Below are 18,153 nucleotides of genomic sequence, written 5' to 3' on the forward strand. Positions count from 1 at the left end.
GATTATATGAACATAAGAAACTTTACAAATGAGAGGAGGCCATTTCTTATCTGTTTGGTAGATCGAAGGATTTCATTCAGCATTTTCTTGAAAGACTTGTGCTTTAACAACAGCCAGCTTGTTCCATACTCCCACAGCCCTTTCTTCATGACCAGTTACACCCACTGGTGTACTGTTTACATTTTACAGTGTATATCGCCATGCTTTTACCATGGATTTCACTGTGCTTTACTACACATTGTCTACACCATGCTTTTTCATATTAAATCTTTTAAATTTCTTGGGATGTGCTTGAATGGAGAATTATGAATTGAGTGAAGTTTACAATAAAATAATTTTCAATATATTATATTGATACGATATTGGAGCAGTTGTTAGTCATGCATCTTAGTACTAGGAGAATATAATAACAAGAGTCCTAATACTTGAACTGGAAATCTGCAAACAGCCATGGTGACACACCAGCCTTCGAAAGCTGCTGGATTTTCTTAGCACATACAGAGAAATTACATTTCGAGAAACAAAAATGGCAAAAACGGTAATGTGAAAAATATGTTTGTTTGTTTTTTGCTACTGGCGTGTAGAAAGTATTAAACACTTAGTTGTGGTGCTAAAGATCGCAGTCTTGCAATTATAAAACTGTCCCATCTGGAATGCAGATGTTTGCGTTAATTCTTGATGCTCATTATGATGAGAAGAAAGGTTCCTGATTTCCCTTTGTTGCAGCTGGAATATGCACCAGCCAGGTCTGGGTCACATTACAGATTTCTTTCCACCATCTGATTGGAGGCATTTTAGGAATGGCAGGAAAAACGTTTCACAATGATTGATTTCTTTTGAGAAACGGGTTCTTTTATGTTTTGAAACCAGCACTTCAGAATTTTTCTTTCATCCCACAGAACAACACTCAAATATTTTTGATTTGACATTCGTGCAGCATCATTTTTTTTAATGTTGGCTTCTGGGAGGAAGGAGGCTAATGCAGTTGATGTCATTAATACAAAATCCTTAACAATAAACATGTCTACTGCACTGTAAAGCATTGTTGTCAGTCTGGTCATTTCTTCAGCCACACTACCCAGTGTCTGTATTATTTGTACATATTATTTGCCTTGGATTACTGTAGCCAAAGGGATGCCTGCCCTTCAAGTCAGTTCAAGTTTATTTTGCTTAGCTGGATTGCTCAAAGCGTTAGAATCTACAGGAGCAATTCTGCATGCTAAACAGCACAGACATTCAAAAAACTGGTATTACAGTATTACTGGTATTACTGGTATTAAAGCTACAGATGTCACTGTACAAATGTTAAAATCAATATGTATTCAAAAGTCCTCATCAGGGAATGATGAAGTATGCCAAAACATTGACGGCGTCTAATAAAAAATAATTATTATTAGAACAGAGGAGGACTATATCAAGCTCCTCTTACTGTTTTCTCCGACTTTCTCCACACAGCAGCTCAACAGTTCTAAGTGTGTGCAGTTCTCTCTTTTTTGAAATTATAAGAATGTTACCATGGTCTGCTCAGCAATGTTTTTTTCCCCTGTTTGGTACAATAACACTGACTTTATGTATGGTTGTAGTAAAAAAACATTTTAAAGAAGGATGTAAATATAACGAAGCAGCTGTAGTTTTTAATGTCAGACAGTGTTCCAGAACAATCATGTCCTATTACACATGCAGTGGAGTCAATGACAAACTAATTATTCGAGGAACAAGTTACAAACATAATCCACTTTTCAACATATAAAGCACCAATTTTAAAACAGAACAGAAGATTGTGCATGCTTAGTTACATGTTAACATTTATGCCTGCTAGAATAATATGGTTATACAATAATTAAAATAAAATGTAGCATCTTAGGATGCATCTAATTTAAATATCATATTGGTACTTTAATATATACTCTACAGGGTAATGTTAATAAAAATTATTGGGATGTTTTTGGATAATGTTATATGACTACAGTCAAAACGGATTCAGTGTCAGAACAACTTATTAGTCCTGTTTTATAGAATTTACAGCTTAAACTCATGATCACAACAGCCTCTCCATTGCAGTTGTTATCCAAATTATGTAATGTATCCTCTACTCCTCCATATTAAAAACCTTAAACTGTGCAGCCTTCAAAGAGATTAATATGCCAATTACTTATTCCTGAGTCCCAGAACTGTAATTTTTCCAGAATGGTTTTGTTTTCCGTATCACTCCTGTTCAAGGGCTCCTCGCCAGCGAGCTCATGAATCTTTCAGAGTCTCCTCATCTAGTGACACTGGTGCCCCTTCAAGTGAAGGGGAGAGAAAGCAGAAGGCTTGGTGTGGGTTTCACCTTCCGCTAACTCGGCTTCCATTGAGCACAAGAGAGAATCCTCTGCATAAGAAGGTGGTATTGGGATCGGGAAAGCTTTGGGTAAATGAATGTTAAGAAAGAGCATGTGTAATCTAAGACATTTTTAGAGATTCAGTATATTATACATCCATATATTTTGGTATTTTAAGTAATTTCATTTTTATTATAAGACAGGACTTTTTTAATGATCCAACGCCAAAATTTAAACTTAAAAAAATACATGTGAAAAAGGAGTCCATAGCTTCCAATAAATCATTTATAAGATCAATTATTAAATAACCTGTTGTACTTGAATAATCCACGTGTAGCGAGTTCACAATGCCATTACATTGAACACTGTTTAGACACTAACCTCGTTCAAGAAGCAGGCTGTGTTGTGTTATAAGTTCCAAGTCCGGCTGCATTCTGGGTAGCGGCAACCCAGAGTCCATCTCCGGTGCATAAGAGTTTCAGGGGACAGGTCCTGTGGGGTAGAGGACGTTAGGGACATGCAGGGACAATTTAGAGTCGCCAATTAACTGAACCTGCGTGTCATCGGGAGGAGGGAAGAAATGACGCAAACACAGCACCCTGAGAACATGCACACTCCACACACAAGGTGTGCCAGCCCAGAATCCAACCCAGGAGCAGCGAGGAGGCAGTGCTGACCACCAGGTCCCTTGTCACCTGTGCTAGAACACTGGTGTTCTAAAAGACAAACCCACAACTCCTTTCCTGTAGACGACACACACAATTGATCAAATCCCTTGCTTTTCTTCTGCCGTGATCATTCTTCTTCTCTGCCATAAATGACCTGACCATTAACTTTTAGGACAGCTAAAGAGGGAGATTTCTTTCCACTGCCGGCTTCCTTTCTGGTCATTTATCAAACAGCAATTCCAGCCTATTCATAGCGTAATGTGCTGTGTAAAAGTGGGTCTCAGAAAAATCGTATTTTTCCTGGCAGGGTCAGTCATGACATGGTAAGTCCCTGAAACCGAGTTTCTTTTCCCAGTTGGTCCAACCGGTGAAGTTTGTTTTCACTGCTGTCAGAAAGCGCTAACCTAGGATTCCACAAGAAGAAAACCACAGCAGCTGGGCACTAAAGAAGACGACATTCTGAAATCATAAACATGACATGCAAGATATTTTATGATATAATTACATTGCCATTGCTTTGGGTGAATTCTAAAATCATCTAATTGCCCTCAGAAATATCTTAACTGGGCAAAAATAATAAAATAAATCTGAACTGAATTATTTTTGGCAAAAAGCAGCAGAAAATCTTAACCTCAAAGCCAGTTCTCACAAAGCAGGATAGGAATTATTTCTGGAGTTTCCATTCTTTTTAGTTTTCTAATTTTTTGTATGTTTTTAGATTTTTATTTTCTTCTTAGACACTTGAAGTCTGTGCTTGGCCTATATGAGAGCAGTTTCCTTTAAGTTTCTTATATATAAATATGAGAATAACCTGTATTTTAATGTACAAATTGCTAATTCAAAATTACTTGTAAGGACACATGTAAACATGTCTTATTCAGAATAGCTTGCATGGCCCATGTAGAATTTTTGTATTAAAAATACAATGTTTCTATGATCAATTCATATAATCCAAACTCCCTTTCTCAAAATACTAATTTTACTTTTTACTGTGTCTTGTTTTTTATCTGTAATACTTCATTTTAAAATATCTGGTACATAGAAAACATCTATGAATTATTTAAAATGTTGTTGCAGTTTAAAGTTGAATATGTAATCATTTACTTGACTTACTATTTACTGAAGCTGTTCTGCTGGTTATCCCAAATCACATCAACATATCTTATGTTACAGCCCGGTTCTCCAAGTGGCTAATCTCTAAAAAATAACCCATATAGTTTTTCTTTAAGACTTGTAAATCATTACAAAATGTACATTATTGATGCTTTAAATTGGAAATTTAGTTCTATGTGGTAGTTATGCTGTATTCAATGCTGTGAGCCATAGGGAAATAGTTGCATCTGAACACTGAAGTGGTGTTAGAACATCATGATCCTGGTGTGCACTTGTGCTCACTGGATTTTGTTTCAGTTGAGCTCTTGATTAATTACGCTTAATGAACCCTTAACTGACCCTTTCTCTGTACTCTGGACTTTTTTTTTTCAGAAAAAAATATCTTTTGTGTTTAATATTTCCAAGAAATGTCGTGACTGAACTTGTTTTCAGCTTGGCCCCCAGTTAATGATGCACACAGATAGATGGGACTGACTCAATCAAACACTATCAGAACATAAGCATTCTCAGTGTTGCATAGATCGACTGGTCAAATTCCACCTCAAAAACAATAAACACAAGTGAGAAGAATTCAGAAACTGCCCCTTAACCCAGGGGCAATGCTAACTTCTAACCTTCCTATTCATAAGCTGAAAATGTTTTTTTAAATGCAAAATTTAAATAAACTCAATGAGGAAAGAGCTATTCTGGGGTGAAAATGAGAATAAAGATGCAAAGGTAGCTGGATTGGGAAACACAGTGTTTCCCGACAGTATCTTTGCCCTAATAAGGGAATAAGAGAATTCCCAGATTACCAAGATTAAATTTATCCTCATATGCTATAACAAAAAGCCCCCAAGTATTTTATTCAGGTGAGCTCAAATAAAAGTGAACGAAAAATGATAAAAAAAAACTACTTTTAACACTCAGAACATAGTATAAACAGCTTTTGAAGTGGGATATTTTCTTCTGCATCCCAGTTCTGTTCTATTGATGTTAAATATATGTTTTGTGAAGATAAATAGATTTTTTGTGACATGAAGATAAAGATTACGAGACAGATGTCATCTTTCCTGTCATACCAGATACAATGCTTTATCATGCACATTATATCCTTGAGGTTTAAAAACTGAAGAATGATATGAAAGATGAAATTTACAGGCAAAGACTGATTCAGAGCTATAGGCCTTTTAAGCAGACCTGTCAAATTAGCCAGTCTGCCTCCGGTACGAAAAACTCAAGGCCTTTTCATTTAGTCAGCCTGTGATTTAAAGCACAGAATTACACTGAACCTCTCTGCCAGAATTAATTAAAACAATTTGTACCATTGGCATTGCTACGGCCAGCAGTAAGACCATAGTAATATCATAGAAAACAAAATGAATAGTTTGGATCCATTTCCTTATCTGCCTGGATCATCTCTCCTCAGTATCCTTCAACAATAACTCTGGGCTTTCTTGTGCATGCAAGTCTGCGCAATCTCTTTAAATTTTGAATGCAAAATGTTATAATCTTACAAAGGCTGTTTAATCATTTCTTCAGATTTCAATGTGCATTTGATTGTAAAATGGATAAAGTTACTCAGGAAAAAACTACTTAAGCAATGGAAACTGCCCACTAAATGTAGTTATACAAACACAGCACAACAATGTGGAAACTGAGTTTAAAGTATTAAGATGCTAAGGACACTCCACCCATTTCCACTGTATGTTTTATTAATTTAAAAATTCCAGCTACTGGAGGCACAGTGGTGTGTCCTGGGTTTGATTCTGGCCTGCGGCACCTTCTGTGTGGAGTTTGTCTGTTCTCCATGTGGATTTTCACCAGCCTCCCTGGTTACACTCCAAGGGCACTCTGTCCAGCTGAACTGGTGACTCTAAGTGATGTCTCACTCCATGTGTTAGTCCTAGCCTGAACCTTGTCCCTAGTGCATTAGGCTCTCACTTGCTGTGATCTTCAGCACTTACTACAGAATGGATGGAATTCAGCTTTCAGCGATCTTCAAGAAATGTGGGATCTGATGCCATTATACTTGTTGGAAGCCTGTTTTCTAGCTGCTTTAACCAGGCAGGGTCATGGGCAATCAAAGGGTACAAGGCAAGATATAGCCTGGACAGGACATCAGTGCCATCACAAGGCAGAACAAGCACAGACACACACACTCACACCGAGGGGCAGGTTTCCTGGAAGCTAGTTAACCCACCAGCATGTCTTTGGACTGCTGGAAGCCGGAGCACCCTGAAGAAACTCAGGCGCACACAAGGAGAAAACACAAACTCTACGCAGATAGCACCCCTGGACCTGAACCCAGTTTTAACCATTGCATCACTGCTAGAAAGCATGACACATGCAGTTGTTTCTTTGTTCATAATATGTTCATAATCTGTGAACTGGCTTCATCACTCTGTTCTCCTTCCCACTGAGAGCTGATGTGTGGTGAGCGTTCTGGCGCACTATGGCTGCCGTCGCATCATCCAGGTGGATGCTGCACACTGGTGGTGGTGGAGGGGATCCCCATTACCTGTAAAGCGCTTTGAGTGGAGTGTCCAGAAAAGCGCTATATAAGTGTAAGCAATTATTAATTATTATAATGTGTTCATGCCTCATTTGGTTCTGATTTTTTTTCTTCTGAGATGTTGGACTATGGTGCATTCGGTCATGGGGTGAGATTCCCCTGCACTGTGTTTCACAATGTGGCAACATTTCTCCTGGAATACTTGTGCAAATGCCCAGTAATCATGTGGTATCCCTAGTGTCAGATGAGGTCTCCGCTACCGTGACAGGCAATTTGGATACAGCACTTTTGCAGCCGCCCTGCTGCACACAATTACAGTACAGTGCATGCAATACGCATGCACTGTACTTAAGTCGGCCGTAAGCGTTACAATATATTGTCCTGTTTACAACGACACGTTGATATTGCATCAAACATGGAAGATATTAACTTTGTTTTTACCGTTTCGTTTATTTATTAGTTAGTTAGTTAACCCTGCAGTGCAGTGTCGATCCCAGGTCTCGTAGAGCCACAGCCCGGCAGGTTTTGGGGTCGCCCGTGACTCATCAGCTAGACTGCACGAGACTTCTGATTAATTTAACGAGTTAATTAGTTCACTACAATCAGGAAGAGCTAATGGGTCCTTGAGAGAGACCGGGTGCTGATGTTTTCATTTCTAATGATTTCTAAACTATTTGATTGAATATTTAATCTATTTAAGCGGTGAAAACAAAATTGTCCCAAATGTTTCATCACTGATGGTTTAAGGGTGACCTATACACCTCTACTGGATTGTGAGTCTCCAGCCCGGTGTTTATAGACGTTTACAGTTAAAAGGGCTGAACAAAATATCTCTTATTTATCATTTTAAACATTGTTTATCTTATGAGGCTTGAGTACTGTTATCTTAATACACTAATTTCGAGGACACAGCGTTTTGGATTTATTGTAGCTAGTATCCTCTGCAGATGGATAAATCTGAGATTTACTTGAACTTTTAGATTTAAAAAACATTGGTCAGTTATACTTCGTGGCAATACCAACAGGAAGCTAAAGCTCTCCCTCTAGTGGTGAATTTATAGACTACAGCAGTACTCATTTCAAACAGTCCGGTGACAAAAACGGGCTTCCATCTCTTATGCTGAACGGAAAAGTATATTTAAAACTCCAGTGCATACCGTTTTGTAATTTAACATGTGGTAAAATGTTTGGAAAAACAGCTTTTGAAGTTTAACGTTTACTGGTGAGTCATTTTCAAACGATAACACTGTTTTAAACACTTTATTGTAAACATTTAAACGGGGTTGTGAACAACTCTTACTCGTTGTTAATATAAATTATGATCTATCACTTATGCCCAGTGTACTTGTGTGCACGTCCCCCAAAGTATTCAACCAAAGAAAGCAAAGAAGGGAATCATAAACCTTCCTACTCAGAAAAAATAGGACGAATGACAGCTACGTGAAGAAGCCACGTGTTGTAATAGGGTGAATACTTTTGCCACACTCAAGATGGCGTCAGAGTGGCAGTACGTCATCGTTTCCTACCCCAATTCGAGAAGCGATGCACATTATTAGGGCTGGAGGCAGGGTGTGGGTGTGGCTTCGATGAAGAGTGAGCTGCGATTGGACACAGCTCCAGTGACATCACGGGCTTGTAAACAAATAAATGAATGGTTACCTTCCGATAATATTACCTGATAATAAGGCTTCATAGTGAATGTTTCTGGTTTTGTATCTGTATGGACGTAGATGAGTATTCCTGTCTGTGGCTCTTTTGTTTGGTAGCACTTTAAAATGAGCCTTTTCTCTTATTCTTAGATAATTACATCACACTTCTTTGAGGGAAGCAGAGTTCTCTGTTTTGGAACAACAAATATATAAAAGTTAGAAATAAAACCTTGTTTTTTTTTAAATTGGGTCAAAGAATGGTATAATTTGGATTAAACAATTAATCAATGCTGATGGTGAAATATATAGTTACACTGAGTACAATATATCTGTTAATTTTGATCAGTATTTCACTGTAACTAACGCGATTTCTGGGGAAATATTAACTCTTTTAAGGAGTTGCAATAGTAGTCTTTTAGAAACGTTGGAAGAACTTACAACTCACATTAGACTACAAGGAAAGGACATTTTGAGTGGTGGCTGTAATAACTCATTTTTGAGATCCCTGTTGAAAAATGATAATTTACTTGCTGTTACAATATATTGGAATTCCTCATTTGGTAAATGTTTATTGGAAAAAAATGGATGATGCCCAATAAATGTTGTATAACTAATAAGGTTAAGGAGGTTTCATACAAAATAATTCATCGAATTTACCCAGTTAAGGCTCTTGTTATCCAGCGATTTAAAATTAATAGAGATGATAAATGGGTTTTTTTTGTGCCAGCAGCTCTGAAACTATTCAGCATTTATTTGGATTATGTCCCAGGGTAAAAACTTTCTGGACTGAGTTGAAGACTAATATTAAAAAAGATACCAATACTGATATTTATCGAAAACAATACTAAAATATCGTTTGTAATAAATCTAATTATTATAATGGCACGTTATTATATACATAAAATGAAGTGGGTCTGGGAAGAACCCTTTGTTCGAGCATTTTAAAATGGATGTAAAGGAGTATCTGCAGACTATTTCTAAATGCAAAAATATGAAAGCGGTGCGGACGTTATTTTTATTTAATTTGTTTAATCGTTTTTCATCATTTGAATTTATTTTGTAGTATGTATCCCTGACGATGTTTTTGTCTTGAAATGTTATATGTACACTTGTTTGTATGATATTTTTTGTGATTTTGTTATGCATAAAAAAATAAATAAAATAAAAAGTTCTCTCTGTGTCGTGCCATTACCGTCTTCATTTTCGACGACAGGCCAGTTTCCCTCCAGTCGTTCAAACCACTCGCGGAATCCTCCCCGCCTCCCGGGTTTTGTCCAATCAGAGCGCACTTCCGGCCTACGGTCCACATTCCCTCCGCCCCCAGGCCCAAAGGGGCGTGGCGCTACGGGCACGCGACACGGAAAGAAACAACGCATGCGCAGATGGGAGAACAGCCCCGATCGGTGCCATCGAGATCGCGGAAAAATCTAGAGTTTAACCTCGGAGGTGGCGGTCCCAGTCCCGCTGCTTCCGGTTCCGGTTTTGTGCTGACGAGGCGTAAGGTCTGGGCTGCAGTTTCTTACAGCCGGAGCTCATACGTGTCAGCCTCGTACTACAGAACCGGAGGGGGAGCTGGACGGATTGATACAGCATGGCTCCAAAGGGTACCAGCAAACAGCAGTCTGAAGAAGACCTTCTGCTCCAGGATTTCAGCAGGAATTTGTCCGCCAAGTCCTCGGCGCTCTTCTACGGCAATGCCCTCATCGTGTCCGCCATTCCCATTTGTAAGTGAATGGAGCAGCTTGATTTAGTCAAATTGTTTGCATAACGCATAGCGTGAAAAAGCGTTCAAAAATCTGGAAAAATATCATAGTGAGCAGTAGGCTGTTATGGTGAAAACCTTTTGTTCGGTGGCTATAGAAAAGTTCAGCAATGTTTAGCTGGACTGATGTGGCATTCCTTCTCTGTAGTAGAAGCAGTAACATTGCTGGGGGCCAAGAGGCCTGTTTTGAAGGCATTTCCATTCTGAAGATAAAGGTTGTTCAATGTTTCGTTGGTTGATAGCTTTTGATATTTCAGTTTTGTCTGGCAAAATATATCGTTATATTTGAGAGGAAGATTTTTAGTTCAGCGTCTGCATTGTGCAACGTGGCAGAAACCGTGTTCTCGAGTTGCGGTAGTTTGTACAAACTGCATACGAAAACAACAATAGGTCATTAATGAGTTTCGAGTACCCCGTACGCTGATGCTTTTAGGTGCATTTTTTTCAGTCGGGTGAAATTCTCATGTTTCTACTGCCGATTACAAACTGGCATGAAAAAGCTATATAAATTTGATGTCTAAATGTTTTACAATATGTAGTAGACTGGTATATTAAGTTGCAAAGGCCTCTTGGATAGTGGTCGATATGATGTGGCCGATGCTAAGAAGTTAATTATAGTAGTTTCAGGAGCTTTCAGTCCCAGGCCTTTTCAATGGAGCATATTACATGGGTTTTAAAAATCCTGGATTGTCACGTTTTTTTCTTGCCTTTCATACATATTTGATTTGGTGTTTGATCTTCTCAAACTTGCACAGTTTCCTCTCCTATCGTTATGGATTTTAATACAGATGTAAAACAGAATATTAACTCAAACCCAAATGGATCTTTTTTCCTCTTTTAGGGCTTTACTGGAGGATATGGCATATGGATTTAGTTCAGTCTGCGGTTCTCTACAGTGTCATGACCCTCGTCAGCACATACCTGGTTGCCTTTGCTTATAAAAACGTCAAATTTGTCCTTAAACACAAGTAAGTTTCTTTTATTCTACTGATCCCAAATCTTTTCATTACACAGCTTCTCCCAGATTGGGCATAGGTTTCTTTAAATGTTAAAATCATTTTATATTAATATTGCTAACTTTTGCTAGTTAAAACTACTCATACAATTATATGATTAGTGTACTGGATCTCTAAAATACATGTACGAGAGGTTTAATTGAATGGTTTGTGCCTCAGTTGTTTTTCATGGCTTTGTCATCAGTGTCTGGAGGCTTGGCAGTAGAAAGTAGCCTCAGGCCAAGTTTCCTTGCACTGTCAATGTCATTAAGTACCGGCAGAAAATATTTGTGTTTTAGTCAGTAATGAATTTGATTTGTGATCGGTTAATTACCAGCGCATCTTGTTCCCATCAGAGTGGCCCAGAAACGCGAAGATGCAGTCTCTAAGGAAGTCACTCGCAAACTCTCCGAGGCAGACAACAAGAGAATGTCTCGCAAGGAGAAGGATGAGAGGTTGGTAAGAGCAAGGGACAAGCTGCCCGCCCCAGCATGTGGGACTAAGTGATCTTTGCAGTTCAGGGGTTTTTATGTGGTAGGCAAGTATGCATATCCTCTAATTTGTGGTCTTTTATTATTAAAAGCTGCGAATAGGAGGGGAAAAGTCTGTTTACACTTAGTTTCTCATCATATAGAGACCAGGAAAGTTAAAATGTTGGATTAATGTGTATGATGTGATGGTCTATGGGATTATAATTAGGTTTACTGGTATATATTTTTGCAATAGACTAGCTAGCAAGTTGCTTAAAATTAGTTTAATCTGTATGTGTTTTTGTATATAAAAAAAGCAACGGGTGTCCATTTAGTTTCTATCTAGTACAGAAAAGCAGTCTAACCTCTAGTTCCTATTGCTTCTTACTGTAAACTTGTTAAACAGAATCCTCTGGAAGAAGAATGAAGTTGCAGATTATGAAGCCACAACCTTCTCCATCTTCTACAACAATACACTGTTCCTGGTCCTGGTTATCATTGCTTCCTTCTTCCTGCTCAAGAACTTCAACCCGACTGTGTATCCTTTCTCTCGTGTTTCCAGAGCAGAGTGGAAAGGATTTGTATTGATGTACTGTATGGGTAAAGGTTGTCCCTTGGTAACAGTTGTAGAACCCATGCTGTGTGTTTTTTGCTCTAAATGTGTCCTGTCAAAATATAGCTGGTTGCTTTAAGCAGAGAAGGGGGTATGCTATATTTTTAGTATGACGTTGCAAGCCTCTGGCTTTTTCACAAGATCAGCAATGCTTGTGTATGAGCAGGTGGCAATAGGTCTTGTATCTGTTGCACTGTAAGAACAGTTTCAAATGAGAGGAAGCTAATCGAGGATCTCATTCAGCTGTTTCTTGAAAGAAACTAGGATATCAGCTTCAACAACATGGCTGGGGTAGCTTGTGTAGTTGACAACATGGCTGTGTAGCTCCCATAACCATCTAGGTGAAGAAGTGCCTCCTGCACTCAGTTTTAAATGCTCTTGCACATAGTTCCCGGTTTGTGTTGCACTGTGAAGTCTGCCCTTGAGGAGTTTGAATACACACATCCAGTCCCCTTATAGTATTCTGTAATTGTGAAGCTGGAAACCTAATTCTTTTGAAGTGTCTTCCTTGACAGATTGACTCCAGAAACTACATCTTGTCAATCAGCGCTTCTTCTGGCCTCATTGCTTTGTTGTCTACAGGCTCCAAGTGATCTACTTTTTTGCATCTCTGGAGGAGAGTATTGATCCACGAATTGGAGTGGGGGAGGGATCTAGGATTTTTTTTACAGGATTACAGTGTATAGAAGAAATGGGTCAGAAATTGAGATGTGGACTTTTCTAATGCGTTTCAGACAATGGAGATCACCTTTTTACCAATAAAATCTGTAAACTCCAAAGTCATTTTTCTAGGTTGTTTTTATTGCTTGAAGTTAATTGCTCTCCTACATTTTTGATGAATGAATACACATGGATATGACAGATTTGGAATGTTTTAGGAAGATAATGATTAAACATTGTATATGTGTGTGTGGGGTAGGTTCTATAATGTAATTTTTTTAACAAGTTTAAATGTGCAGACCCAGTAAGGTAAAGTGTAATTTTGGTAGTGAATTTTTGGTAAAATATAAAAACCTTCATTGCATTTATGTATCGTAAATGCAACGGGAAAGTCTTATTTGCATCTAGGTATAATTTGGTGTGATTTCATCAAGCTCTTGCCTGTCTGTTTCTTTCAAAAGAGGCTTTCCATAATCAAGGAGACGTGGCTTCTTCAGAGCAATTTCCCTCTTCAGTCTAAGAGCATGAGTAGATTGTACACAAAAAATGCGAAACCAACGTTTTCTGCATTGTGCATTTATTTATTGAAGCTGAGATATGTACAGTTGGTCGTTTTGTAACAGAACACATGAGTGGTTGAAAGAGAACACATTTCAAGAGCCTGAGAAGTTAACGTTTTCTTCCCATCATAGTTTTACAAATTGTAGAAAAACAGGACTCCGATCTTTTTTTTTCTCCAGAGTAATTTACATTTTCTTTTAAAGCAGGTAAATTGCCACATAACTCTGTGGTGGCCTGAAAGACTGAACACCAGGAAAAGGCTTTTTCAAGGCACTCTATACTGTGGGCTTAAAATGAACAAAACACAAACAAAGTACCAAGAATGAGTAAAATTAAGAACATTGAGCAGCAACAGGACTGTAAATTTACATTATTTTTGGATGGGATTTTATTTTGTGCTTTTTAATTGGTAAATTTGCTTGTTGCAAATAAAGCCAAAGTATGAAACTTACAAACAAAAGACTTGAGAAAAAAATCTATTGGTTGCCTTTGTGCTGCTGTAAAGAACAACTCTATACATTTTATTTATATTGTATATTTAAACTGCAAGACCTGGCCATTTATTTACAAGATATCTGAAAGTAGACAGATTTTACACGCTTGCAGTCTCGTTCCATAACATGCTTAAGTCTAAAGCCCCCTAACAAGCATTATGATAAACTGTGGTCTTCAGGGGCTTTAAAATGTAGCTGCTTATACATTCTCATCATTACATTTGCAATCAATGCTGCAGTTTGCAGGCAAAAGGTAAAAGCAGTTTTCTTTAAATAAATGCAAAAGAGCCCAGTAAGATCAAGTTTTGCCGGTACTTCTCTTGCACGTCAAAGAACTTGTGGCTCTGTGGTTAGTGCCATTAAACATGAGAGGGTTTACAGTGTGTATTTTTAGCTGACATCACTCCACTTTTTTTCATGGTACTCTTTGTGGCATTATTTCCAGTCACCGTACAGAGGAGAGTGGTTGGTGCCTTCTCGTTCAAGCACGGGTTACATTTACTGTACACTGGACGCGCAGGAAGGAAGCTTTATGCAGCTTAAGAAGGTAATAACAAAAATACAAAAGTATCCTTGTCTGATATTTTATAGATGTGCTTTTTAAAAAATACTTCAGGCACACTTATTTCAGCAACAACATGCACTTACAAGAGCTCAGCTTTTTTTTTACACTGTTCTGAGCAGAAGAAGGCAGGGGGATGCACAGACCATGTTTCAGTGGGACTATTTGGGAAGAAGGTTCATATCTCTCCAGTCACCATCCCTAAAGTCATGTGGTTACGACCTGTAGTCCTTTTTAGTGTAGGGTTTGTTCCCCAGGATGTGATCAATTTCTGCAACTATGTGAGAGGTCATCTTTGGGAGTACCTGAAGGGAAAATTGAAAACTTTTAAAAAATTATTTTCTCAATAGAGGGAAAGGACAGGGTTTTGCACTTTGCTTTAAAAAACGTGGTCATTTTTCACTTCTAATTGCAGAGAAATGTTAACAGCAGCAATGCAGCTATTGTATACCTGTGGACTGTATAGTATATTTGAGGGATGTTTCCATTTTCAAATGTGATATTAAATTTTGACTAGAAGGAAGACAATATACAAGCACAAATGTATTTATATTAGAAAGTGCAAGGGCTTGGATTTTTCAGTGGAGATGCAGGCCAAGCTGGTCAAGTTAAGAATCCCCACAAGAGCTACAAACATTTCCTTTTGATTTTGTGACTCTCTTCCCTTTTCTGAGAGAAGTGCAGTGCACAATCGTGGGAGGAAGTGCGGCATAGATACGACTCTGTGGGTTTCAAGCTGTGCACCGAACATGAAGTAGGAAACATCAGCCCCTCAGCATTTTCTAACTCCAGCATCAATAATAGCCATGCCACCGAAATAGCAGCTTTCTAAATCCCTAAGCTCTAGAGAAACAGTGCAATATTGCAAGGTTCACACATTTGTAGATGTTCCACTTGCCTGTATAGCACCTAGGTTTTCCGTAAGCTGCTCAGGATTAGATGTTCCAAGCAGAACCGAGCTGACACCTTCATTGCGCAGACACCAGGCTGAAAAGGCGAACACATGCTGGTCTTTGCACTTTAATTACTTCTTAAACTGCGGATGGCTGAAGAAAACCATCCCAACGATCTAATTAAAACTGAACAGGTCTCAAAAAGACGATACCACCTGCAATGTCGTCTCGAATTCTAAAATAAACACGAGGTTCCAGGTGCGGCACGCTGAGCTTTGTGGCATGTTTCCGCACTGACGGGCTTTGTCTTACCCACGGCCAGCTGAGGTAGCGTGCAGCCAAGCTTTTCTGCAATGTGTGAGAGCTCCTTCAGTTTAGCCTGCTGCCTCCTGCCATCTTCGCTCAGTATTTTATCTTTCAACCACTGATACGACTGAGAAAAGAAAAGAAACGATGTGTCAGATGTTCATGATATAAAAACGCAGGGGGGATAAAGAAACTACAATGAAATCTGGGCAGATACATAATCAGAAAGGATTATGGTTTGGACCTAAGCACTGTGATTAGTAACCGCATACCTTAATGGAAGCCCGAGACGTCTCTGGAACTCCATTTTCATACTTTCCTGTGATGATGCCACAGGCAAGAGGAGACCATGTCATCGCTCCCACACCTGCACACACACACATTGAATAGAGACAATGATGTCATATCAGCCACAGCTTTCTTAATATTTCTCCTGCTGTATTACAGATCTTAAAATAGCACTTATGCACAAGGGTATAAATGTATGTGTATCATCCTTCTGCATGACTGTCAAGAGCAGGTCATACTGTACATGGTGCACATAGTCAAGCGACCACATAAGTGTGTGTGTTTGTGCTTGCTCCATTTTTACCTAGGTGTTTTGTTGCTGTTACATTGTATGTATGCCTGGGCTGCACACATCTTTAATAATAGCTGGCCTCCATCGTTCACACATTCTGGTGTCAGTTGCGATCAGAGCAGAGATTCAACCATGGAAAAAATACTAATCAGGAGTTATACTGCATTCAACTGATCTTAAAATCTTTACAGTCTAGGAAGTTACAGTACTTGGGGAGAGGTTATAGAGGTGTGTTCCGTTTTAACAGGAACAAGAAATGAAAACTGGCAACAAACGGATGGCCTTATGTTGTTGATTGTTTTCAAGGAAGATGGGTGATTCAAACTTGCCTATTTTATGATAAAGCTCTGGAAGCTGGACTTCAACCTTTTCTCTCTGGAACAGGTGATATTCTGCCTGCTCACACACTGGAGGGATCATATTAAACTGTCTTGCTACTGAGTAGGCTTCCTGTAATGAAAGGATACAGAAGATCTGTAATTGCAGTGTTACAAATTACAGCAAATTATAATTCATCTCCTTTACCGCTGCGTGATAGTCAAATTGTATTTATTATGAATTATTTATGTCATTTAAATTACTCTGCTTTCTTCTGTGTTAATGCACACTAAGCTCTCAGTTAATTTTAATTAAATCAACCGGAATTAGCATACACAGATTTGAAGCGCGGCCAAAAAAATTAAAACAAAAGAAACGTTTGAAGATATTCCTACACGCACTGTCAGTTATCCATTACATATTCACAGTCGATCTGCCCCCTTTACAAAAAAAAACAACATCCCAGACCAACAAAGAAATCACTACAGATCAAAACATTCCGTTAAGTCAGCAGTGTATTAAACAAAAACAAAAGTTGATAAAAAGGTGTGAATTTTGTAATCGTTTCATGTTTAAGTGGGAGACTTGCAGAAAAAGCACTTCTGCAAATCCGAATCTTGATTCCGAAGGTCTGAAATTCTACATATATCAGATTCTTGAGTTTACTATATTAACACCACACACGGATTTCCATCGTTTGGTATTTTTTATGCATCACCTAAGTACTGGCATAACGTTTTATAGCAGGAAATATAAAAAGGCATACAGGGCTGAGCAGTAACACTAGCAAGAGTTTAATAGCCGCATTAAGCTTTTGCAGCAATATTAAATTCGCAGCCTACCATAATCTCCATTGCTGTCCACCGGGACGTCCCCCAGTACATGGACATCCCCTGGTTGATGACGTACGTCATTGCCCTCACGATCTCTGGAGGTCGAAACATATCCATGTGAAGTCATGAATGCACACTGAGGATGGATCCATGAGAATATCTACATGTTCAATCAATATCACGTTATCAATCAATATCATGATGTATACCAACCTCTCCTATACAATACATAACCCCTGAGATACTATATTTGTTTTTTTACAAACAAAATTGTTTTTCACAATTAGTGTGGACTAACGTTTGGCTGTTCACGCACAGCGTTACAAAACGTATTTTCCCCTGGTGCTCTGAGTTTTCCCGTTCTTGCAAGAAAACTTGGCATAAAATTATAACTTTCTCTTTCCCTTGCACCGTACAGCTAACAAAAAAAGATCCCATTCCTCTTTATATTAGTTTTCCGCGTTTAATGAGACAAATTTGAAGGCTGGGGTTATTACACGTTTTTAAGTTACGCTGAAATATTACCTCGAGCTCGCTTGATGCAGCCCTGAATGAACAGAAAGTACTGTACATACAGGCGTTCAACACAAGGTGGCGCTTTTACATTTTTAATTTGCCTCTGGTACCCCACGAAGTCAATAGTTAAAAACAGCACACAGCTGTTACCTAATTTAGTATGAAAATATATTCATCTTGATCACCAGAATTTCTCTGTATAGAGAGATAAATGGAAATCTCACATAATTATCATATTTAGCTGACATTTTTTTCCATTACGGTATTTTGTGACTGTTATGTAAAACGGGGCTGAAGTAGTCGATTTGTCCTCCTTGATTACCTGTCCACATTCATGCACTTACA

The 18,153-nt window shown here is 38.5% G+C and overlaps 2 protein-coding genes across 4 annotated transcripts in view; one reads left to right on the forward strand and one right to left on the reverse strand.

Moving 5' to 3' along the window:
- The first annotated feature begins 9,713 nt into the window (after positions 1-9,713).
- On the forward strand, positions 9,714-12,864 carry ssr3 (signal sequence receptor, gamma). The gene is made up of 5 exons (XM_088913073.1): positions 9,714-9,969; positions 10,849-10,975; positions 11,359-11,457; positions 11,879-12,010; positions 12,612-12,864. The coding sequence occupies exons 1-5, from the start codon at positions 9,837-9,839 to the stop codon at positions 12,676-12,678; spliced, it is 558 nt and encodes a 185-aa protein (XP_088769199.1). The 5' UTR covers positions 9,714-9,836; the 3' UTR covers positions 12,679-12,864.
- A 441-nt stretch (positions 12,865-13,305) lies between these two features.
- kcnab1a (potassium voltage-gated channel subfamily A regulatory beta subunit 1a) overlaps positions 13,306-18,153 on the reverse strand; it is a 90,027-nt gene continuing 85,179 nt past the window's right edge. For all 3 annotated transcript variants that reach the window (XM_088913075.1, XM_088913076.1, XM_088913077.1), the window contains exons 9-14: positions 17,302-17,387; positions 16,471-16,591; positions 15,834-15,928; positions 15,568-15,688; positions 15,261-15,349; positions 13,306-14,667 (exon numbers count right to left, since the gene is read on the reverse strand). In XM_088913075.1, coding sequence (XP_088769201.1) covers positions 14,578-14,667; positions 15,261-15,349; positions 15,568-15,688; positions 15,834-15,928; positions 16,471-16,591; positions 17,302-17,387 — 602 coding nt within the window. In that variant the 3' untranslated portion in view covers positions 13,306-14,577. The remainder of the gene's footprint in view (positions 14,668-15,260; positions 15,350-15,567; positions 15,689-15,833; positions 15,929-16,470; positions 16,592-17,301; positions 17,388-18,153) is intronic.

This window comes from Atractosteus spatula, chromosome 4 (assembly GCF_055471065.1).
Source record: "Atractosteus spatula isolate fAtrSpa1 chromosome 4, fAtrSpa1.hap1, whole genome shotgun sequence".
Classification (NCBI taxonomy): domain Eukaryota; kingdom Metazoa; phylum Chordata; class Actinopteri; order Semionotiformes; family Lepisosteidae; genus Atractosteus; species Atractosteus spatula.